General features: G+C 41.1%; 2 protein-coding genes across 12 annotated transcripts in view; one reads left to right on the forward strand and one right to left on the reverse strand.

Moving 5' to 3' along the window:
- The window catches only part of LOC119187801 (breast cancer anti-estrogen resistance protein 3 homolog), a 236,038-nt gene extending 234,754 nt beyond the window's left edge, over positions 1-1,284 (forward strand). For all 3 annotated transcript variants that reach the window (XM_075878845.1, XM_075878846.1, XM_037435883.2), the window contains one exon: positions 326-1,284. In XM_075878845.1, the coding sequence (XP_075734960.1) occupies positions 326-868 (543 nt within the window). In that variant the 3' untranslated portion in view covers positions 869-1,284. The remainder of the gene's footprint in view (positions 1-325) is intronic.
- Uch-L5 (ubiquitin carboxy-terminal hydrolase L5) overlaps positions 1-25,625 on the reverse strand; it is a 36,702-nt gene that overhangs the window by 2,124 nt on the left and 8,953 nt on the right. The window contains exons 4-12 of one of the 9 annotated variants that reach the window (XR_005111905.2): positions 24,645-24,770; positions 18,035-18,096; positions 17,563-17,693; positions 16,150-16,216; positions 14,927-15,026; positions 14,540-14,632; positions 10,420-10,518; positions 7,217-7,250; positions 1,909-2,016 (exon numbers count right to left, since the gene is read on the reverse strand). Coding sequence is in view for 6 of the 9 variants with exons in the window: in XM_075878849.1 (XP_075734964.1) it covers positions 1,961-2,016; positions 7,217-7,250; positions 10,420-10,518; positions 14,540-14,632; positions 14,927-15,026; positions 16,150-16,216; positions 17,563-17,693; positions 18,035-18,096; positions 24,645-24,770 (768 nt within the window). In the remaining 3 variants the exon portion in view is untranslated. Of the gene's footprint in view, positions 1-1,861; positions 2,017-7,203; positions 7,251-10,415; positions 10,519-14,539; positions 14,633-14,926; positions 15,027-16,149; positions 16,217-17,562; positions 17,694-18,034; positions 18,097-24,644; positions 24,771-25,625 lie in introns of those variants that run through there. The other 8 variants (XR_005111907.2, XR_005111906.2, XM_075878851.1 and 5 more) reach the window with 8 other exon arrangements.

Below are 25,625 nucleotides of genomic sequence, written 5' to 3' on the forward strand. Positions count from 1 at the left end.
GGGACAAGGAGGTCAGACTAAACAACCAAGGAATGCATATATTCTTGGGCATGTGAACAGTAAAAGTTGCAGCTGTTATAATCTAGATGCTTCAATAATTTTTTTAGTAAGATGCCTTAAGCTGTCAGACTCTGATGTAAAATGGACAAGCCTGCATTTTCCATTTTAGATTTTTGGCTTCTCTGAAGTATATATAAAATTTAATATTTCTTTGAAGAATGCAACAGGCAACCCTATCTTGCAACAAGTTTTGTATTGCTCCTTCAACTGTTTTCTTTACTTTGCAAATGCTCACTTGACTGGCCACTTATCTCCTGCTTCTCAGATCTCTAGGCTGAAGACCACATGGCTGGCATTGCGCCAACGACATACAGACACGGCGCTTGCCTACGAGACTAAACTGCGGCCAGCCCTGAAGAATATGCAGGAATGTAGCAACCCTCAAGCACCCAACACATGTCTGCCCTACCTACTTTCTATATTACTCATCCTGGAGCATAGCTTTGAAGGCCTGCTCGTAAATTCATCTACAGCATCTTCCCAACGCAAGGACGTTAGTTCAGAGCTGCTTCTGCTCCCTTGGGAGAACTCAACGGCTGATTATGGCCTGCAGTTGTTGCTTTCACACCTGGAACAACAGCGACTGGTGACTCAACAGCTTCCGACATACCGGCGAAACGGCGAGATTGTGTTTGAGAATGTCAAGTTAGATGATATTATGCTGGACCTCTTTAGGACTGAGTTTCATTTGCTATTTCTGTGGGGTGCACGCGGTGCCTCTGTGGCATCCTGTGAAAGACATGCCAAGTTGACACAAGTGTTAGCAGCCATGTCGGTTCGATGTGAATCGATTGGCACACCTGTGTGATGTTAAAGGTGAGTGGGTGATGTATGCTTGAGCCCAGTGAACAGGTGGCATGAACTAAATGAACAAGAATGGCCAGTCTTTTCCTTTATGACAGCAGGGAATGTAAACTTATCAAAACACAAAAGAATTCTTAGTGTTGAACACAGATTACAAATAGTGATAAGATCACCAGTTGCCAATGCACAGAATTGAAAGCTTGTGCATTCAAGATAAGTTCATTACAGTAATGTGTATTATAGATTTCTGGGGCATCAGCTGTAGTGATGCAATACCCTGAATGCCATTTTCTGCTCTACTGCATGCTGTCCCCCTGAGAGGCATCACACATGCAACAGGTTCATATCTTATAGGCGGGGGACAGACATATCTTACTAGATGCTTCACAATAAGACTTAGCAGTTGAAAGTGCTTGTTCACTGATGCGAGTATGTGATACAATACATGAAAGTGCTGCTATTACTAAATGAGAAGTATAAAAAACAATATACATCACACACATGACACTTTCTTTTGCAATGCGCTGCAATTTTTAATGCTAAATATATAAGTAGCATAGAGTAGCATAAGTAGCATAGAGTAGCTTACAAAGAACATTACTTCTGAAGTGGAGCAGTGGTTTTAAAAATAAATTTTGAAGTGGTTCCCATTCTGCTGATAACGTGCTTCTTCCTTTAGAAGGTGTTCGCATGAGTATTAACAAGCTTTTGGAAATCTTACGACATGCAAACACTTCACGTAGTCATTCTGTATGCGTCATAGTGGTTTGAAAAATTTTAAAATAAGAAAATAGTAGAAGTCGCTTTGCATATATGCAAGCAATCCCAGAGAGAAATCGCTTAAGAATCCTTAAGGAATCTGATTGATGTGTGGGGTTTAACCTTGAAGGTATCTGTTTCAAATAAACTTGTACTATAATAAAAGGCTCAATCAAAAGGGCCCTGGAATATTTTGCTAAGCAAAGGGACATTTTAAACATAAGCATCACTTAGCTCTATCCAGATAAAACTTTGGAAGTAATTTGACCCTTACTGCTTACTCACCAAGCAGATCTCGAGAGCACTGTGACTATGTCCATGACCTTGTCAATGTGCTTTACATTAAAGCAATAGTTTCATGATTGGGCCTCCCTGAAACTTCCTGCGAAATATCTGCAATAATAATAATAATATTTGGAGTCTAACGTGCCAAAACCATATGATTATGAGACATGCAGGAGCATAGGGTTTTGGAAATTTCAATCATTTGGTGTCCTTTAACAAGACATCTGAAACAGAACTTGTGTGACCAGCAGAACACATGCACACACACACTCTTGGTCAGCCAAAAGCAGTTTCTCAGGTATGCTCTAATTTGTGACATTACAGTGTAGCTACTCAAGATTTTCAATATTCCCTTCATCCCTTGCCCTTTCTGCACAGTATGCCACTCTTGTTCTGTAAGGCTTGTTCATTTAACACATCATTGGGGTCTTGAAAAGGGTGCTTTGGTAGGTAGTGCTCTGTGCAGCTTGTGAAGGCCACCGGGGTGCAATAGACATTCTTTAAGCATCAGTTCATAAACATAAGCCAACACAGGATGTTCGATTTTTATTTAAGCTACAGTTAATAGTGGAGACTTAGATGCATACAAGTAATATGCATCAAACATACTAAACTGCCAAATTCATAATGTTTGTCATAGTTCCCAGGCCACCATCTGTGTTTGTGAATGTGTGCACAAGTGTATCGTAAGCAGTTTGTTTGGGCACTGCCGTGAGATTATTGTCTTCCACAGCATTTGTATGTGGCAAGATTACAAAGAAATGTCCTGATCTTTGGAAGCTTTGAAATGCCAGGAATGTATTGGAAACTTAGCTGCATGATCCAGTAGCAAGGCTGGTCACAAATGTAGCAACTGCAGCATTGATATAAACTAGTGTAGACCATGCCAATGGTTTAGTTAGCTTTAAAATTTTTTGAGACCGTAGTGAAGTGCACTTTTATTGACTAAAAGTACGAGTGGCTTTTTTCTCTCTCTAGGTACACAGTAGGTAATCTGCTGCAATTCAAGCGCTTATCAGTAATCTGCAGTTGCGGTTACTGTTATGCGACTAAGACCATATCTCATTGCGCTATGACGAGCACACTGTATTCGTGAACCGACATTGTTGCAAAAAGTGAATGTGCTTGGCAGCCCACAAAATACACCAAAACAGAACTGTAATGACACCTCATTAAAGTTTGCTACAACTTTTCGTGAGCACATGAATTTTGAGCACACTTTTCCTGTGCAGTTATTGATTTAATGACATAGAAAGGATTAACTGTATTTTACACTGCAAGGTGCGAAATTTTTTTTGGGTGCTCAAATGGACAAATTGAGTAAAATAGCTTGAAGTTCATATTACTGTAATGAATTAATCATATATTCATACTGCATCAGGATGCACTTCAGTGTTCATTTTCTCCACTATAAGTGAAGAAAATGACCCAAACTGGTTTAGAGCTTCTTTTCAGTATCTCTTCCAAAAAAAAATTTACTGGGGTAAATGCAAATATAAAGTGCAATCAATGTATGTACCTCCACTGGATGTTTTCACTTGCTTGTATGAAAATTCTCGGCACTCTTCCGTTGAGTAGTAACAAACCAGTTCCTATCATGTGCCAACACATAGTTTTTACGTATTTTAAATGAAAAGGTCGAAAGTTATATGCAGTGCTGAATGTGAAGTTTCTAGTACAGGATATTACTATTAGCATGTTTATATATTTTCCTCCCCTTCCATAAAAAATGCTTGCATAAAAAGCACTTACTAACAATTATAAATGCATAACATAGAATATTTTATGTACAATGGACTCTTAGTTAAATGGAACTTGAAGGGACCAGGAAACCATGTTGCATTTAGCAGGAGTTTACGAGATGAACAGGGGTGCAGAATTCAAGTATGAAACCTTATACAAGAGGCAGTTCCATTTAAGCAATTAAGAGATCTTCATTTACCGAGTATAGTGTGTTTTATTTATTAAAAATTAAGTCATTTAAAACCAAAATGAGTAGTGTGGCTAGAAAAGCTGGCCAGTTTGGGACAGTTTATACACAGAAGTTATGTTTTCATAATGAGGGTTAAAGATGTATGACACGCACTCTACTAAATGAGGTTACAGTTAAAAAATTTTTTTTAATGAACTCATTAAATCTTATCACATTTATTCACACCTAGCAAACTTTATTCGTATCCATTAAAATTATTGGGTCCAAATCTTGTCAATACAAGTGGTGGCAATGATGCATGTCAAATAACACTTAAAGTTTCAATAATTTACTGATTAATTTTAGAATACAAAGGTTTGATTTTATGCAAAAATTTGTAAATGCACCCCCTGTTTGTTGCAGAATAGCATAATTTCGTATTGTACAGCTTATTGAGTGAGCGTTGTATAAAGAATGAATACTGAAAAATAGTATACCATGTATATGCTTTTTTTTTCCGTATAAGCAAAGTCACATGAGAGTACAGCTACTTTATGACGGAGAACTTGAAACCTTGTATGTACTGTAGAAGACGCCAAGAAAGTGTGATGTTTTAGGTGTCAAGTTGTGTGATTTTCACCTGTTCTAGTCACAAATTTGTAATGTGTCATGTGATTAAAAGCACTGTGTTTCAGACAATCCTGAGTGTAAATGGAAATTCATTTTTGACTGGACCAGCAGTATCGTACAGGGCTGGGCGACATCACGATATCTTGAAAATACTTCTGCGTGTCCACATTCGTGTATTTAGACACATTTGCAAAACGTATCTATCTCAGTAGTGAAATACTCATATGTATGATTGTAGCACAATACAGTACAGGGCACAGGTAGTTTAGGTTCTTTTTTGGTGAAAACAAACGAACATGTTTCTAATGGGGAAAAGAAGGCTTTCGTGGAATGCCAAGCAAAGACAGGCCAGTGGTCACAGACAGATTAGGAGGCAGCTAAGGTTTCTACATGCACAGAATGGCCTATGTGGCAAAGAGCCCGACGTTGCAACGGCAAAATCATGGAGGCAGTCATGCTTTGCAAACGAATTTCGCAGCATGTCAAAGCAGGTGCCTCACCCCTATTTTTTTCCGGTGGCCAGTCATTGATTGAGATTTTTGTGTTAAGGCCGAACCAACATTGTCTAAATGACAGCCTATTTGAAAAGCTGCCGTAGCTCAAGTGCAGTTAGCACAACAACCATCTCGGTAATGGACATTTGTGTCTAGAATAAATGTGAGCTTTTTCTCGATTCACTGGTGATTGTTAGCGGTTTGAGCGATATTGCTCAGCTTACAAATTTAAAGGTGGTGAAACATTAATCGCAATATTACCCTGCCTATAATGATTGTCTGTGCTGAGAAGCAGTGTTCCCGAAATCAAACAAGTATTTTGGAACAGCTGACTCTTGTTAATTCAAACTCGAAGGGACCTCTGAATTTAGTTTAAATTATCAAAAAGTTTAATTGTCAGATGTTCTCAGATAGATGACTCTCGGTGAGGTGACGCCACACATTATAATTAGGCATTGATTTTATCACGTTTAAAATTTTTTAGGTGTTTTTAATCCCTAACTGCATGCATTACACAGAAAGCAGAGGTGTCCATAATTTATTGGCCATTTACTGCTGATTAAACCTTACAGAGAAATTGTGAATTGCCAATTGCTTCATTACTATAGGTATTCACTACACTGCAATAGGCCTTCACCACAAAGCTCTCTTTACCAGTTGAGAAGCATCACAGTTTACCCTGCATGTGCTTCGTTTTAAACATTTGTTTGCTTGCAAAGTTTTTGTCCTTGAAGGCTACCGGTGCTTATTTTTCATTTTTATACTGTTAGGATTATATCCTCCTGACTTCCGGGTTGGATTTTGGTCCACGGAATTTCCTGAAACTTTCACAACTGGGTGTGTAGGTGACGAAGATAAAAAGTGAAGCTTATTATTTCCGTTATGCCTGTGCTTTTGGTATGGCGTGATGTCCAACTAATTGGATGCTGAAACTTAATTAAAGCGTTAAGTAGTGGGCCTGAAGCAACACAAAGCAAGGTTACTGAAGAAAAGTGTGACAAATTCCGGAATAACTGCAAGTTGTTATTCAAAATTTAACAAATAATAAAAAACCAACAGAAAAGTGGACCTTAACTTTCGCCGTTTAACTTCTAGAAGATTGCCCTGTTGAACGCCACCATGTTTTCTTCTTTGTTTCGCGATCTCCTGGCGCTATTTTGACAAAACTTCATGGAGGGCGCCAGTAGATGTCCAAAATATTGGACAAGTGGTTTTTGAGAAAGAAAACATGCTGAGATCTTTGTAGTGATGGGGTATTTCATGTCCAATATTTTGGACAAATCCCCATAGCTGGAACTCAGGAGGATATAAGCACACAAATTTTTAAATGATATCAGCAGCTGTTTTATGGTGTGAATATGCAAAAAGCATGAATCAACCAAATGATGGAGTTTAAATTAAGAGGCTTTTGACACATTGAAAGAATATAGGGCCAACCAAACTAAATTAACTTTGAATTATTCGAACGTATGAATTATCAGTTTGAATTATCGAGTATTCTGTATTGTACCCTAGTGCTGCATTCCAGAATACCTTTTGTTTTCTCGCTGAAGTACTTCAAGAATATCCTGTTATGTCAAAGGCAAATGTATCTCGGTATAAGTACTTGAGGCTTCAAGTGCAGGTATCGTAGCACAAAGCAGGCCAGCACAAAACCTGTAGCACAGGCGCAGCACTAGCTAGAGAAGTGTCCTTTTCATAGCTAAAAAGCTAAGAGTAGACAATGAGACAAGGCCAATATGCAGGTCGGTTAAGATGATGCCTACCAGACTTTTTTTTTTTTTTTTCACCACTGGCACTGGCAGCTGAATACTCTCATTTATGTGTGGCCTCTACTGCTCTCTACCCGTTGCTGCCAGGGCGCAGTGGAAAGTAGCAATGTTTCAGAAGGTTTGGAGCGTCTACATCCGATGCAGAAGCTACCATGTTGAATCTGCTGTGGTGCTGTGCACATCCACTTGTTTTACTAATGGGGGAGAAAGGTATCTCAGCTCGACACTTCATGTTGTGGTTAACTCACAAGTGACCTCTCCTTTCACTGTCATGCCCTTCCTACAACAACTCGATACCATGCTCCCTTATGGGTTTCATAAATTATGTTCAAACCACTGTATATATAATGAAAACTGAATGGAATGGAATTGAAAGGTGTTGAAAGTGGATGGGTCTAGTGGGTGGAATTGAAAGGGGTGAAAGTAGGTGAGAGAGACAGACAGCAAAAAAGACTTTTATATTCAGAGCTAAGGAAGTAATCTTTACTTCAATTTTTCACCTTGTTTCTTCTTTTCTAGGACTTTTTCCCTTGCCTGAAAATAAAAACAGGGAAGGTAAAAATCAAAGCACGAAAAAATTGATGAGAAGTCAAAGGAAGCAAATCAATTTTTAAGGGGCAATTTTAGCAACATACCTTTTACGAACCTGAATATTTTTGCAATATGCCTCCTTGAGAACCTTTGTCACCAGAAAGTGATTTTTTAACAAATCAAATTTCGTAACCGTATGACTTCCGAGCTGGTTCTAAAATGCCAGTTTGTGCTTGGCCCATTGTGGGCATCTATATTATTAGTTATATGCAGACAATGTGTGCACAGGACACACAAGAACTTTTGTGAAAAAAAAACTGTTGCAATGCCTATTCTTCAAACTGCACAGCACCTTTTGTAGTACCTAACATGACGGACACAGGTGCAATACTGAATGTTGCATGAACTCTTCTGTAATATGAAAGTTTACTTAGTAGCATGGAGCACTTTTTACCACAAGCAATGGCATTAAAATTATTTACCAATGTAGAGGTCTTTCCAGAAACTTATTACTCTCAACAAAAAAAAATTCAATACAAAGCCTTTGTATGATCATGAAATATAACAGGAGCATGAAATGACTTTTACTTCCTTGCTCTTCATAGTTGTGCTTTCAGTGATGCATATGCCCTTTCATATTTTTGGTACTAGCACGGCAGTTTTTTCCGGTCTTCATATAGACACGACTTCATGTGGCATCGCTACTGATGCCACATGAAGTGCCATATGTGAGCTGCCCAGCTCATTTCAACAGAATACGTTTAATTGAAACAATGTCTGAGGCAAAGAACCTTTTCACATTGCGACATGGCCAAGTATTTGCCGTAAATTGTTGCCATTTAATGAGACTACAACATGCCTATAAAGCTGTTCACAACTATCGGTATTTTGTAATATTATATATATCTGTACCCATCCCACGAGTTCGTGAATGGAAGTACCACTGATAGCCCTTATATGGGTGTGCAGACCATTTTTACTAAAAGAAGTACTGACACCATTTTTCAGAAGGGAGTTTACTCTGCCATACAAACCAACTGTAGGTAGAGCCTGCTCCATGGGCGTCGGCAGGGGGTGCAAAAGGGGCCCTTGCCCCCTCTCAAGTCTCACCAGCACTTGCCTTTACCCAAGATACACCAGTGCTTGCTCCCTCCCCCCAACCTCGATGCAACACTGATTTAAGCCCCCCAAGAAAAAAAGCCTGCCGACAACCATGGACGGCTCTGATCATGTATGATGATCGAGAAATATTAAGATGCTTTATTTTGATATTTCTCATTTTTTCTATTGCACACCTACTTACAACAGCTCTAGCTTGATGTGAAGCTCATACAGTGTTGCGATGTCAGGCTACAGTCGAAAGCAAAATAAGCTTTCAAGAACATACTGTAATTGCTATTGTGGGGTGCATTCACGGTTAACAGCACACTTTCTAGGCTCTTGAAGGCTTGACCTTTCAAGTGACGCACAAAAACGACAACTGCAAACTTCCGAGTCAGCATCCCTTGAATGACCAGCCATAGACGCAAGTCCACAAGATGAGTGTCTAAGACTGAACATTGCAGGTATGAGCAATGGGGTTGTAGGTGCATTTTTGCCATCATGAAATGAAACACACGAGGGTGAAGCAATGCCACAGATGTACCAACAAGGGACCTGAGTAATAAATGTAGTCACCTAGAACATGATACAGTTTATTTAAGATCTATTAATTGAACCTCTGAGGGAAATTCCAAGAGTAGTTCAGGTTGTGAAATATTAAATTTTTTATAATTAACTATTATAATGACATTCAAAGGGTTTAACAGACTGTTTCGCCAGAGCCTGCCGGTCTCTGGCAACATTGTGCGTTCATCAGAAAACCACCCCAGGAAACATCCTGTTTAGCTTGATATTGCGTGGTTTTAGCGTTTGTTGTTGGCCACAGCTGCTTGTGTTCAGAGTACTTCATCAGAATAATTTTATTCGCATAAAATATCGGAAGTCGGGCAAAGCTTTACCATGCCAGGATGCAGTCTGCAAGCCCGAACTAACTTTATATGCTAGTTAAAACGTTCTGTTTTGATCACGACAGAAAACTGAATTTCTGTTAAGGGCACGTAGGCTTGTCCTTCCGACTTCATTAAAGGCAATGTCACAGACAAAAGGCAATGTCTCAGCAATTAATGTCTCAGGCAATTAAAGGCAATGTCTCAGCGCACACTAATGGCACAGACGATACTCGGGCTTTGGATTAGTCGAAGGTCCCGGTTGCCGGGAACACATCAGCCGCTGTCGTCTCCCACTAGTGGCAGATACGTGTACTGACACACGCAATGGGTAACAAAACGTGAAAGCGAACACTGAAAAATACATCGAAAAGGTGTTTCTCGAATAGTTTGAATGATAATAACGATGCCTACTGTTTGAAACATGGGGCACAAAGTAGCCATGCTCTACATGAATCGCCGCACTGTGTACGTCGTGGTGTCCACATTTCTTTGTCGTTGCATTTGATTTTTTTGTTTTTTTTTTTTTTTTGAAAGCTACACCGGCGAGTGGGCACTCATCTGTGCGAGCAAATGCCTCATCGCCTGTCTTTCTGCTGCTAGTTAATATCCCTGCATTCTAGCTCATTTAGCTTTCAGTGTGTACATGGCTTAAGTGGGTTCAACTTGAAAGTTTTATTCATGAAAGTGCTAAGAAAGTCAGCGAAATACAAAAAGACAAAACGGGTGACTAGCGCGTTTGTGCACCATGACCCTGCTGCTCTCAATCGTGGTTTTTGTGCAAGAAATCAGCGGCAGCCATGACTTGGTCAGCTCTGCTGCAGTAGTAGGTCGATAAGTTACGCCAGCTGACTGACACGAGCTAAGAGATCACCACCAACTTATCGGTGCATGTGTGTGTGCATGCACATGCCACACATACACACAGCACTGCGCACCTGTATGGCCTTTTTGTTCTACATCTATTAAAGTATTTGTATAAGCAACACCTACACAACGCATGCTTACTCACTCTAGAATTCGCACACTAAATCACCAGTACGCAACCAATTCGTTTAGCCACATTACCAAATCCCCACACTCAGCCATGAGTTACCCAATTTGGGACAGCATGTAAGGAAAACGCAAGCATAACAAGGAAGTGCACCTCATTACAATTTTTCGGAGGCCTACCACTCACCAACCTTTTCTACTAGAGGCACAAGCTTCTTCTCTTCCGAAAGGATTTTCAGAATCTCCATGATAAGTGGCAAATAGTTGTGCTTCCGTCTGATGTTCTCCATCTGGATAAGTGCATGAAACCATAGAGTAACCACATAAAACTATGTATAAAGCATGCATTGGCATAAACAATGCTTTTATTTGGTACAGCTTAAGCACAGTAGAAGGCAGTACAGGAGTTTGAAAAGCTACTCCTTAGGGTAAAGGTTTATAAAACATTTACTAAACATCACTGACCCCCACACTGTCCATATAGCTTAGTTCAGTCACTCACAAACGACATCTTAAGTATAGCGCTATTGATCCATGCGCTGGCTCTGCACGGCCTAAGTACAAGCGGCTTCCGAGCAATGCAGTGTGCTGTACACAGCTTCTATGCGCGGTGTAGGTACGAGTGGCACGCCGACGGCGCAAAATTTGCACTCGTTCGTTATGTGCACCGCATGCACTCTGCTGATGGTTTTGCGCATGTCATGCACCTGCCTAGAGAAAGTTTCGGAGCACCCCTGTCGCAGCGCAACACCTGTATGTGGTTGGTATTGGCGCCGCGTGCGCTTTATCACTGGTTCTGCACACGGCGTCATGGTCTTGATCAATGCACTTGCCGTGAGAGGGTCAAAGAGGCATTGCAGCTGTTGTGACAGCCAACGGTAAAAACAAACATTATGCGAGCTTAAGGAGCTTCGCACTTTAAAATTTTAATAGCACAGCACGCTGTTTTTATCTTGTTTTGTGGTCCCTGATGGCTGGTCTCTGCTTATATCGTGGATGACTATAGTGACTTTTTGTTGCCATCCAAGCTACAATCAGTTGAAAACAAATGCAAAATAGCAGAGCTACTATAGATGTCGCACTGTTTGCATTTATTTCTGTCATGTTAGTACATTTTTGATGTGGGTTCATTGACATATGGGCGTGAATTTGCGAGAATAAACTTAAGTCTGAAGTTAACACTCGTCAGATTTTTTTTCTGTCATTGATTTCTTCCGCATCTAGTGTGAGTGAACTTTTTTTCTTTATTTTCAGTGCTGTCAGGGTGAATTTCCTGAGGTCAGTTGTGCAGCTATTTATTTGGCGAATATGTGCCCAAAAACACTTGACTGTTGTGGTATTGTCACAATTACATGGAAATCAATCTAGGTCACATAAAACTAATGTCAGTCCCATTTCTTCATGTGCATCAGTGTGGAGAAGGTTTCTATAACATGTACGAAAGAGTATGTTCTAGAGGCTTAAAGAAATGCTTTGCCTAATTGCTGTCACTTTTCTACCAGTCCCACTAGACATTCAGATGATGCTTTTCACTCAGGTCCTGATTTTGAACTGATTGGTTATTCATCTCAGTGGCTGACATCCATTGAATTTCATTTTGATTTAGAATTTTGATTTGAAATGGGCAAAAGTCAATTGAAGGAATTGTTGCTTGATACACTCAAAGCAGAGAAACTGGTGCACATGCCCTTATCGTCATCACTGTGAATAGGAGCTTATGCAAGAAAACCTTGTGGTCCTGTATCTGTGAGAAAACTCACCGAGTGGCAAACTATTTCTGATGACCCTTCATGTTATTCCCAGCAAAAGGCTATCAATTTTCCCAATTTTCAAGACTGAAAACATGCAAGCACTGTAGCATCATTTGCATATGGCTACATCATTCACATACCAACTGTCACCTGTGAACAGCTGAACATGCGATGCAATAAGCGAGTGTAGGCAATGGAAGCTGCCTGCAGCACAAAACCATGTTAACCGCTGTGCGTGCACACAGGCTTGGATGTGCAAGTGACACTGATAACATATGCCAGCATAAACAAATCTTGGAACGCAAACTGATGGTCAGCGGCATAAGAAAAAGTTCTCTGCATCCCCGCTGGGTGATAGCATTTTGTGGGCAAAGAGTTAAAAAATAGGCGCATTTTTCTACAGGTGGGGCTGTAAGCATGAGATTTATACAGGTGGTGCTGTAAAGCAGCCGTTTGGGACTTGTCTGCGGCGGCGTATATTTGTTATTTACCTTCAAAGAATTAGTCATATATTTAGTTTTATTGGTAAATGGAACTTGTACTTCATCCAAAGAAAAAAAATTGTGCTATGAATGGAAGCATAACACAGAGAAAATACACGAATGAATGATGGGTGAGATCATCTTGGAAGTTCCGGTTCTGGTTATGTCTGAAATCTTTCAATAAAATTTTCTCTGCTACAATAGCATATGTGCATATGTTCGTTTTAGTAATAGACTTTTTACCAGCTGTTTGTCACCGTGCAAATAAATGGCATGTGTTCCTTTTAGTAATAGACTTAACCGGCTGTTAGCCACCTTGCGAAGTGCTGGTAAGACATGACGGGCAGCTTTGCTGTCTTTTGCTGTCTTTACCGTACATTGTGCTTTAGCAGTTTCCAGCTATGCCATGAAGCGGCCAAATTAGGTGTCTGTACAGTTTTTGGACATAACAGACGAGAAGGGAAATGTAAAACATGCCAATATAATACACATTGCTACATACAAATCAAAGAATGACGTCGCAAGGTAAATAAAAGCTAGGAAAATGTAGCAGTGTGATTTTACTGTAGTACTCCAAAGTTGTCATCGTTATTTTTATGCATTCTCTAACTGCAACATTAGCTAATAAAGTTTCGAATGCATACTTCATCAATGTAAACTGATGTGACGGTTCTCTATACAGTAGACTCCTTTTAAATGAAACCTGAAGGGATCAGGAAAATGTGTTTCATTTAGAAGTTTTGTCTACTGAGAGATGAACAGTTATCATATTCAAGTACAAAACCCATCATATTAGAGGCAGTTGTTTTATTTAAGCAGCAATTTCGTTTAAGAGAGTTACGTTTGAAGTCTCTCCTATAGTATCCTTCAATTATATGGGCACACAGCTTTAACTTTTGCACAATTTTCTAGAATTGCAAGGTCTTGGTTAACCAAAGGGAATTTAAGACGTGCACAAGTGAAATGCGGTAACTGATGTCATTTATTGCATTTGCACTGGCAACACATATATGTGGAGCATATGTTGCCAATATATTGGAAGTTTTAGGGCTTTCGGAGCAAAGGTGATGCAACTGTGGCTACAGCTCTTCGTCATAAAGATACTGCAAAGGCTTATGATAGTATATTTAATAATAAAATGATGTATACTGGTTTCTTTCATTATTTTGAAAAAAAAAGATATACATTAAACTCTTGTTACACAGAACCCGAGTGGACCAGGAAAATCTGTTCCATTTAATAGGAGCTCCAGTTACCGAGATATGAACAGAGATGTAGAATTCAAGCACAAAACCCATCGTACAAGTGGCAGTTGTTTAACAAAAGCAACAGTTTATTTCAAGAGATTTCATTTTAGTAGAAGTCTACTGTATGTGCAACACCTCTATTTCTTTCAATGCCAGTGCAAACGTGCGCTTCTTAACGGGAGCAGTCGGTTCGCATTAATCCAGAGATAGGTCGTGTTACAGCGCTATATGAGGGGTTGTGCTGGTCGTGTCACACATGCTTCTGAGCGCTTTCTCCTGGAAATGCAACAAGCGTGTTTCCCACTCCAATATCATATGTCTGTAAGATTTGTTCCTCCGGGATCCTTCTTTGTGGCTCAAAGCAATGCCCCCACTGCATCACAGTGCTCTCAAAGTCGGCGCATGCAGCAGCGTTGCAGTGACGCTTCCCCATTGGTTGTCTGCATGGAGCCACGAACAGCGACATGCTATTTCAAAACACCGTATCTTTTACAGAGCCAACGTGGCAGCCAACATTACGAACACGAGGAATGTACGACGCTGCCCCGCAGATCTGTATGCAACTGAACTAAAAGTTACTTCACATAATTTCTGTTGTGAGGCACTACATGATGGACTCTCTCCCGCATGACCACAAAGCATTCAAGAAGGCTAGGCGTTGGGCGAGAGCAGGAAAGGGCTGGAGAAGAGGGTGTTGAACGGCTCGATCGGGCGCATCTGGATGGCATTGATGAAATAGAGGGGGCACTGGTGTATCATTCAGTATGCATGGAACAAGTTCCTAATGCAAGATTAAGGACTGCAGAGTGCGACACTCTAACACCACCATACCTTGTACCGCTTGCACTTATTCTCTTCTTCCTGGATGAGCATGTGCAGCTTGCTTATTTCAGACTGGACATCATCAGTTTCCATCCCACCAGACTAGAATAAGCACGACATACAGCATTAGCAATGAGCTGATTTTTACTCTGATATGTCCTGCACTGCTAAATAACATTTCTAAATTATAGGTGAGCTTTTCTTTCATATTGGAACTTCCTACAGACCCCTTGACAACTAAGGATATGTTTATTTCGATCTGGCAAGCCTATGTTTTCAACACCTTGTTGAAACTTGTATCTACAATCACTATGAAACAATGCTGCATGCAGAAAATGTAGCTGCTCAATACAATAAAATCCAAAGTAGGTGTTTAAAAGAATTGAAAATACTTACAGACAACTGGGCATTCATGCTGTCCAACTGCTTCTGGTATAGAAGCTTTCTGTCCGTGATAAGTGCCATCAGGTTGAAGTGAATTTCCCCTTCATTATATCTAAAAAAAATCAAGATTTGTGTCTATACTGTAATTATAAGGCATAGGTTGAAGTGAATTTCCCCTTCATTATATCTAAAAAAAATCAAGATTTGTGTCTCTACTGTGTAATTATAAGGCTGTACATCACAATTAATTATTTCATATGCTGAACTGTAAGGACAGACTTCTTAAAGTTACAGTCACAGGAAGTCTACCCCTTACGTTACAATAAAATACAGTACTTCCCACATCACGAATATGAGCGTTCTATAAAGCATTACCCCAACAACAAATGAAGTGGCCTAGGTGCTGAAAGTTGCCCGACCACAAAATAGTACAGTGGGGATTTGAGGGTGCTGAAGTAGACATACAAAGTGTGAAGGTTTAATTAAAAGTTAGTATTTTCTAATGAAGAAAAATCATTGGGTTATGTTCATGAGATTTCGGCTGCAATGCAAGAGCCTAACATAACAACCTAGCCCACAACAGACTTTTGTTGCATTAGTAGACAATTGTGCACCTCTGACAACACGTCCGAGAATAGTTGGGCAAAAGTTAGCTATACTTGCTGCCCTGTGTTTGTACACAAAATCGCCTTTTTGGTTTTCCATAGACCCAAATAGCTATAGACCTCTTCCACAGGAGATAAAAACGCCACCATGCTGGGCTGCACCGGAGTACAAAAAGCTGACATCACAACCTCGGCAGTGCATTTATGGGGGGTCATGCCGATTTAGTGCAGCCCAGAGAGAATTATGGCGGCACCCAGGGAGCAGTCTTTGAAGAGGTGCATTGAATAAGCCATGTTGTCAAGGGGTAGTTACACCAAGAATAGAGGCTCCTCAAATACTAAGTAAAATAGATGGCAGAAGGTGCGCCAGAATTCTTGGACAGTCGTTCTGATGCTAGGTATTTTGCTTTCTCCCTTACCAGCCTGTCCCATACAATCCCATTAGGTGTGTTTTGGTGCAGGAGAATCCCTCTGCTTCCAGTGACTGTGTGCTTCTTCGGGAGCTATTACTGTGTGCACAGTGTGTTGAAAAGAAAATAGTACCAAGTGCAAAAGCAGTTAAAAAAAAACTATCCAAGACATACTATAAGAGCACTTATCAGGGCTATTACAAAGGCTTGCAGCACTCACTCTTTTATCCTGCTTTCAATGACTGGTCTGACTGTATCAATCCAGTCAGTGCCTTGCGGGATTGGACCTGAAGTAGGTAGCGTAATTAAATGTATACACTGTAAACATAACTACATTACACAACCACTGACATAATGCTGAAACACTGCTCAACAGAAACACTGTCAAGCAAGTGGCAGCCACAGGAGCTTCACTAATGCAGAATGAACATCACAAAGAAGCCAGAAGTGAAATTGGTATTAACTAGAACCATGTTGTACTGAGTGATTCTTCAAGAATCGATCTACTTCATTGGGCTGTAGCTGTGTGAAAAATTATTTCATTTTATTACGGTTTGCAGCAAAACATTAAAGAAGGATGAAAATATGACGGCCCATTCAGTTTTCTTTTTTATTTGCAAGACCGGAAAAGAAGAAGCAAGATAAAGAAAATTGTAAGATTCAATGAAATTCCATACAAGAAGAGCTGCATACTGTTGAGAACGGTGTGACACTTAGGGTAGTCATTTCAACACCTCCTGTAGGGTAGGTTTTTACAAACCTTAACAAGTCACCATTGGTATGCCGCATGGTAATCAGAGTTGTTAATGAGTTGTAAGTCCATGCCATTCATCTTTGTAAAGCATTTTATCATTTTTTAGTGTTTCTTTTCGGCATTGCACATGACAGTATATTAAACGTTCATCTTACCTGAATGCTTTGCCATAAATCAGAAAATCTGATACTTCGTAGAAAAATTACAGCCAACTCAAATAGGTCACTTCTAAAGGAATAAATATAAAATTTCATACAACCACTAGTTGCATCTCAAGCTTACTGAAGTGATCTCTGGCAGTCGTCACACAAATTCACAGGCTTGACACTTAGGTGATAAGAAAAATAAAGAACGCCTATTACAAGTGCATTATTAGCCAGGCTGTCTCCACAATGCAGAGCTAATTGTGAAAACATTCCATACATGTCAGCAAGTGGGCAAGTTGGGTGACACATCGAGGGCAGTGATGAAGTTAGTGCCAATCATCCCAGAGCATTTTTAGTGGCTCATAGTAAACACCCCAAGCCTACTTTCGGCAACAACCTCAAATGTCTTTAAATTAAACCACAGATGGTTGTGTACCAAGCTCAGAACAGTTAGTTGGCTTTGGAATGATCCATTTATCTTTTATACATAACTGTTGCAAATGAGAACATAAACCTACAAATCCTTCTGTAAAAACCCCAAGGTCAACAAACAAAAATTTTGGCCGGTTTGTACCCATTTATATTCTCTACATATAAGGGACAAACGCATAAAAGAAGAAATAAACCAAAAGTGTGTCCCTTGCTTTCTTTCTATCACGCTCTCATCACTCACGCTAGCTGAATTTTTTTTAGAAATCGGTGAAAATTACAAATATACAGAAAGATTACTAACCAAGGTCAATGGGTCCTTCCTTCAGACCATCCAGCTCATATAGGCGTCCATCAATTGGTACATAGCCAATGAAGTGATAAACATCATCATCTTTTGAACTTTGCTTTATATCGAACTCAAACATCTGCTGTCTATTGTAAAGAAACAGAGTTTTCATGAAACAGCAGCACACAAAATTCTGTTGAATGTAAAGAAAAATGAAGAAAGAAAGAATTAAGACTAAGAGGAATATCTAGACAACCTAAGGTGGTTAAACTTCAGGACAAATGAGACAAACTGAGCAAAATTCCACATGCACATTATAGAATTCAATACCTGTTCATATACAAAAGTTCACAGTCAATAGGCATTAAATATACACTGTTGACTGCCATTTACAGAAATTTTTGAAGGTACGGCCCCTCTGGCTGTCTTTGTAGCATAAACTACCAGGAAAGCTATGCGAGTTAATCGTTGTCAATCTGCAGCTTACCTTGAAAAGCTGTTGTGCACTTCTCGTATAACATCAGAGTTACTCAGGGTAAGGCCTTTCATCTGCAAATATTGTAACCAGTGTATCTCAAATGATGCAAAGGCTATAAGTTAACGGGGCCCTGCAACACTTTTTGAGCATGGTCAGAAAACGCTGCCGATCGGTAGTAGAGGCTCCTGACAACACGTGAGCTAAATATCGTAGTACAGCACACGGCCTGGAATTAACAATAAATTATCAAAGTCAGCTAAAAATTGCTCTTTCTTCTCTCGACATATCACAGAAGACGCTAAAAAATCACTGATTTGGACAAAAGTGCTCAAGGTCCCGAGGCGTGGGTGACGTGTTTTCTTTGCCCCTGCCATCCCTCCCTGCTTAGCTTCTAGCACTTTCATAGGGACGAGAGAAGAGAACGCGATTCCAGCATGCGCCAAATCTTTGTTACTCCACTCGCACTGGATGGATTCTTAAAATTTTTGTGGCCTTGAATTTTTGAGGCAATAAGCTCCTTTAAGTGTGTGTGATAGATTAATTTTCAATCAATTGAGGGGAAGGAGAAGTGCAATCCCAAAGCAACATCGGATATGCAAGAGTAAATTCAACAAAAGCATCTGAATTCATACTAGCAAGTCAAGAGAAATACCCTTCATAAGAATATAGCTCTCTTATTGATCAGCAACAGCAAAGATGACCAGCCTATTTCCCCCAAACATAAAAATATTGGCAGCTATCAGGTGTCAGAACAAAGACTGCTCACAAACAAGACATGTGCTGAAACAGAAGTGGATTAAAATATAAGAAATGCAAGGAATCATTCTAGGCCTATCATAGATGCAGTACCCAGCTGTGGGGAGTCGCAGACTGCCTATGTGCAGCACAGTGAGACCATAATGAACTGCTGAAACATATTACTGCAAAGCAAGGTACGTGTTGTAGCTTCAAATAGAAAACACAAAAGGCGGATTTGATATCTCAACACAAATGGGCATAATTTAATCTTCATGACAAACCCTCCTCTCTTCTGAAGAGAGTATGTTAAGCATGTAGAATGACCTGAGCAATGTGACAGTTATAATATCGTTACATGGGAGAAGGGAGAATCTACGAGGCTGTATAGGAAATATATTATAAGCAGCATTTGTGGCATCACCAATTAAGCAGCAGCCGAGCGGAGACAGACCTTCATCCTCTTTGTCGAGCACACACGCACGTAGCTGCATAGAATGTCAATATGCATGCATGTAGCATAATCCCCAGCAGCAGAAGTGCCATCACAGTGCATCTAAATGTCTACGTCACAGGAAGAGTGGTAGGGCTTCAAGCATGCCACATGTACAATATCGGTAGCCTGTGGGGCAACATGGCCAATTTCATATGTCACAGGAGTAACCGCATGAAAGACTTGGTATGGACCTCTGTAGCAAGAAAGCAGTTTTTCCAACAAGTCAACTTCACAGGTCGAAGACCACAGCAGGACCAAAGAACCGAGCGAGAAGTGTACGTCGCAGTGCCATTGATCATACAAATGCTGTTGCTTCTCTTGAGAGGCGAGAAGGGGAGTATGGGTGATTTCAAGTGCATAGGCGTCCCGAGTGATAGCGTCTATGGCATATTCGCTAGTCTATACTGCACGGGACAGGATGACAGTGTCTAGACGCAATGTTAGTTCTCGGCCAAACAACAGTAAAAATTGAGAGTAAACGGCAGTGGCACGCCGCGAAGAATTGCAGGCAAATGTCATGTACGGCAAAGTGAGATCCCAGTCGGAGTGGTTGGAAGAAACATACTTAGCGAGCATGCCTGTAATTGAGTTCAATTCAGAAGCTTTGCGAGTCCATTGGTCTGCGGATGGTATGACGTAGTGAGCTTGTGCCTCGTTTCACAGGACTGCAAAATGTCGGCTATGACCTTCAATAAAAAGATGCGGCCACGATCTGTAAGCAGCTGGCGTGGAGCTCCATGTTGCAAAATCCCGTCTTGTAGGAAGAAGACGGCGAGATCTGTGGCACAGCTTGCTGTAAGAGCTCGTGTGATGGAGTAAATCGGGGCATAGTTGGTGACCACAGCTATCCACCTGTTGCCAGAAGAAGACAACGGGAAAGGGCCAAGTAGGTCTAAGCCAACCGGGAAGAGCGGCTCTGATGGAATGTTAGGCAGTTGAAGGCGTTCAGCGGGAAGCGACGATGGTGTTTTGCGGCACTGACATTTCGCACAAGCCGCAACTTATCTTCTGAGTGAGCGTGCAAGCCCTGGCCAAAAGAAGCGTCGGCGTATTTGGTCGCAAGTTCCCGACACACTAAGGTGACCAGCAGCTGGAAAATCATGAAGTTTGTGTAGAACTGCCGAGTGAAGGTGTTTGGGAATGACAAGCAGCAAGGCCGGTCCATCTGGCTCAAAATTTTGGTGATATAATACACCATCGTGGAGGACAATTGAGCAATGGGACTGATCGGAAAATAGTGATTTGAGACGCTTGACGACAGCACGTAAGGACGCATCACGACGTTGCTCATCACCGATACGGGTCGTCTGTGAAACTGAAAAGACGTAACTGTCGGTGTCTATGTCGGGGATGGTGCTTAATTCATCGACCGGGTAGCGGGGCAGGCAGTTTGCGTCATGATGTAGGCGTCCCGACTTGTACGCCACCGTGCAGGCATACTTTTGCAGTCGCAGAGTCCAGCGCCCGAGCCGGCCAGTAGGATCCTTCAGTGATGAATCCAACATAGCGCATGGTGATCAGTTATTACAGAGAAATTTGTGCCATATAAATATGGGCAGAACTTTGACACTGCCCGAACAAAAGCAAGGCATTCATGCTCTGTAATGAAAGTAGTTGCGCTCAGCAGGTGTGAGGAGGCGGCTAGCGTAGGCGATAACTCGGTCATGGACCCGTTGGTGTTGGGCTAGGACGACTTTGATCCTGTGACCACTAGCATCGGTTCGGACTTCTCTCGAAGAGGATGGGTCAAAGTGGTCCAATATAGGTGGAGTCGTCAGGAGTGTAATGAGGTGAAAAAAAGCGGCAGCTTGAGCGGTACCCCCTGTAAATGTCACGTCTTTCCCCAGAAGGTCAGTGAGGAGTCGAGCGATGATTCCGAAATTTTTCACAAACATTCTAAAAGAGGAACAAAGTCCTACAAAACTTTGGACGTCTTTGACTGATTGGAATACAGGAACACTCGTGACTGCATGAACTTTCTCTGGGATCGGCTGCATACTTGATGCATCCACAAGGTGGCCCAACAATGTAATCTGCTGGCGTACGAATGTGACACTCCGACGAGTTTAATTGAAAGCCAGCAGTGCAGAAGATGTCGAGAATAGCTGACAAATGCTGGAGGTGGATCTCAAATGTACGAGGACATCGTCCAGGTAACAAGGCATGTTGACCATTTGAACCCTTGTAGCAGACTGTCCATCATGCGCTTGAACGTGGCTGGGGCGTTGCATAGCACCAACAGCATAACCTTGAGCTCGCATAGGCTGTCAGGAGTTACAAATGCAGTCTTCTCTTGGTCTTTTTCGCTGACGGCAATCTGCCAATAACCAGAACATTGGTCTAATGAAGAAAAGTATCCGGCACCGTGGAGACAATCCAGAGTGTCATCAATGCGGCGCAAAGGGCAAACGTCCTTTTTCGTGATTCTATTCAGATGGCGGTAATCAACACAGAAGTGCCACGTGTCATCTTTCTTTTTAACGAGCACGATGGAGGACACCAAGGAGCTCAAAGTGGGTTCAATAATCCCTTTGGCTAGTATCTTGGCGACTTCTTGCTGAATCACCTAACGCTCTATGGCAGACACACGGTATGGTCGGCAGTAAATGGGAAGAGAATCACCAGTCTTAATGTGGTGCATTATGAGTGAAGTCTAGCCGAGTGGACGGCTGTCAAAGTCGAAAGGCAGCATAGCGCGGCTGATTGCTCAGGTTCGAGGTTCAGATTGATGCAGTAATATAAACGCAAGAAAGGAGGAGAAGGCAGAATTAAATGAGGACATGGCGACTGAGAAGCATATGTCTAAGTAATAGTGCTGTGTCATGTGGTACATTTATGCATGTATATGTAGGTGTGTGTGTATATATACTTGTTCTAAGTATGACTTTCAATTGAATAATGTGTTTAAATTGCTACTGATTATGAATTGCTCTATGTATGCGGGTGTGTTTGAGTATAATATTAATTATATGTGTCTACATACATTGTGCTTACTACTTATTTTGACTGAGAATCGCTTTTTTCCCCCTTCTTTTATTTTTTTTTTCCAATTTATACAAATGCTTTAAGATTCATTCATCTTTGATATCACTCCTGCATGAGCTCTGTTGCTAGCCTGCAGTATCCTGTAAATGAATAAAATATTTTGCCATTTTGACTTGTCGCTGGATATGGTTTCAACCCCTACCAGTTCCCATGTTTGATTACACTTTTTTGCAGAATGAAAGGTTCTCGCCATTTGTGTCAACTTCGATCAAAAAACTAAACATGCCCTATTAATAAACCAATATTTCCTTTAGCATGTGCTTTAAATTTCTGACAATACTGCCAAACTAGTTTTCAATACAAGATTAAGTAATAGCAAGGTTCTTGAGGAGAAAAAAAAAGACACATCTGTCTAAGTCGGTGGTGATGCCACATGTTAAAATCCAAATGCAGCGAAATTGTGAACATCCCAAAAACATATTTATAGGCAGTCTAGCTGGCGACAATGCTGCCTGGTAAATTTCAACTTCGAGATGCAAGTAGTTACCCAAGAAAAACACCAACAATGCAATTTTTGATACCGGAACTATAAAAAACGACCCCATTACAGCTGACCGGAAGTGAGGTAGATAGCTGTTTGACACACCGATCGAAGCAGGTGAATCATCTGCTCTGCGTTCCGAAGTATGCGCTTCGCAGCCGCACCCCCGTTTTCTCTTTATAACGAACAATGTAAACATGCACCGTGAAGCATACATTATCGCAAAAGCTCACTAAATCGTGTAACTAAATAACAGCTGCCCGCTTCGCACCTACAGTCTTGTCCTGCTGTCTTGGTGAAGTCTCTAGTTCACAATGAATGACGCCGCTTGCTTACGGTGTGGATATTCTTGCTTCGTTGATAGACTATAGATGACAAGATGGCATTGCTTTCGATACTGATGCTCGCTTTGATGCACTCCCATGTCTACCGAAAGCATCCCAGCATTTCTGTTGTAAACACTCGTCTAACTGCACCAAAAAAATTTACATTATATCATAGTACAATCCGTTTTCTTATAATACGTTTATGGGCTTAAATTGCGTTGAAGTGAGCACGATAACATTTTTGTCAAACTTCACTTTTTTGACTACTTGTAACTAGAAGCGAGCCGATCAGCTTTTGGAGCTTTGATTACACGATCATAGATGGCGCAGTTAGTCTAGCACTTCTCGGGGTGCGGTTTTATCGCTTTTTTTTCCCTTGGAGTAGCGTTACGCTGTAATTTAGCAAACCTAACGAGCTAACACAGGAATTTTACACTATATGAAAGCTGTCTAATACAAATAAATGTTGTTGCCGGCCCTTCTCCAAACTTCAGTCGAGGCTTCCCACTGTTGTGTTGGCTGTGGCTGAATGTTAAAGGCACTGCATCAAGATTCAACATTCTTTTCAGTTTCAGCAGTATTTGGGCGGAGAGACACCAGTCGTGTTTATGTTCATCTTTGAAGTGCACCGCGTAAAGCACCACGCTCTTCAATATATCACATTCCTTTCGCCTCACTCCGATAACCCGCAGCTTTTCGAAAAAGCATAAAAAAGCATGAAAGCTGTTGCCCAGCCATAACATATGTTCCAGCAGCCTACGGCCCCGCATTTTGTGCTACAAAAGAGTTAAATCCTCTGAAATATCCACTCGTAGAGGCACATCATGCAGAAAAGGAAAGGATGCGGCTGCATGGAGGTCTGCTCATGAGGGGTGGTGAGCTGTTATTGGCGTTCCTGCTTGTGCTCGATTTGCCCTGGTCCACCGCTAGAGCTCTACATCGTTTGCCAACTGACAATTAGAGCACCGATTATAAATGAAATGCCGGATTGCAAGATTTTTTACTCTCTTCACTGTTTACCCAACGTATACTACGCATTCTAAGCCAATTCTGCCCTGGTGAAATTTCATTCCAGTTGGCCTTCAATGTTCAAAGAAGGGTCTCTGAATACACTTATGCAATGAGGGGTTTGCAAAATGTATGAGCAAGGAACTTTGTCCCACAGCTAAAAGTAACATTATGTTCCTGCCTTGCATTTCTAGATGCATGGTGAGACTGATAGAAATTAATTTGTAAAATACTTACACTTTCATAACTGTACAAGAAGCACATAAAGAGTACATTTATATAGAGTTTGGATGTAACATGGTTTTGCTGTGGCATCACTTTCACCTATGCTTGCATTTGCATTGCTATCTTTTTTTATTTAACCTGTAGCTCTAAGATACAATGCACAGTCACCCTGTGCCAACAGCAGCAATAATGCAATAAGTTCGTTCTGATTAGCACCTAAAGAAAAAAAAAAGCCTTTCCCAAGGTAATGAGAAAGAAAGAGTGGAGTACTGAAAAAAAGGAAAAGAAAATTAAGGTACTTACAGTGGCATCAAAGCTCTGACAGAAGTCTTTGAAAGAGTTCAACGTGTCACCCAGAAATATATCGGGATGCTTTACATTAAGCAAAACACTCAGTATCGCCTGTGTAGCACAGGCATTGTTGATCACCTGTCAAGAAATAAATAACACATAACAGACAATATAGTGAAACATTGTTGCAATAAGGGTGCTCCGTTATATAACAACCTTAAACAAGTGAATCTGAATACTAACACGTAACCACAATTTATTTGTCTGAGCACACTGGCCATGAACCAGAACAGGAATTACTCCTAATGAGTCATTCCAGTGCTCTAATGGTTCATGGACAAAAAGATCCTGAAAAACCATGAAGCAGTAAATCCGGTTGCATGAAGAAAAGCGGAGAATCAGCCATCAAAAGCATATCTGCAAATAATGTTTATAGCCAGGATTTTTATTACAAGAGTAAGAGTTTGGTTCCACCCCCCTTCGAAAAATTTACCATTTGTGGATACATGCATATGTACACAAAAAATTAAGAAAAAATTTCGGGCAGGGTGGAGACTGCTGTCAGCTTCTAAAGTCGAACCTCAATATAACGTACCTGGGTATACCGAATTATGGGCCATGTCAAACTCCAGTCAGAAAGTATAAGGAATTACATGTATTTTAGCATTTTTAAAGCAAACTAATTCAATCGCACAATGGTTATAGGGAATCTCCCGCGCCGCAGTACGAGCGCTCCTGGAGCAGGCGTTCGGCTTTTCTGCAGCCCAGTGGGAGCTCGCAACGATCTGCTTCCAAATCTCATTAGAGTAGCTGTATATGCTACCTTTAGGTAGCATAGTTGCGCCACTGATGGAACTCGCCACTTGCGCCCCTATAAGCTAAGTACGCTGACATGCGCAAAAAACGTTAATTTAAGAGAAAGCCAACTTTACGGCTGCGCGGGTGCTGGCAACTGCCGCACCACTGGCGCCACCACCACTGCTGCCCAAGCCG

The sequence above is a fragment of the Rhipicephalus microplus genome, chromosome X (assembly GCF_043290135.1).
Source record: "Rhipicephalus microplus isolate Deutch F79 chromosome X, USDA_Rmic, whole genome shotgun sequence".
Classification (NCBI taxonomy): Eukaryota; Metazoa; Arthropoda; class Arachnida; order Ixodida; family Ixodidae; genus Rhipicephalus; species Rhipicephalus microplus.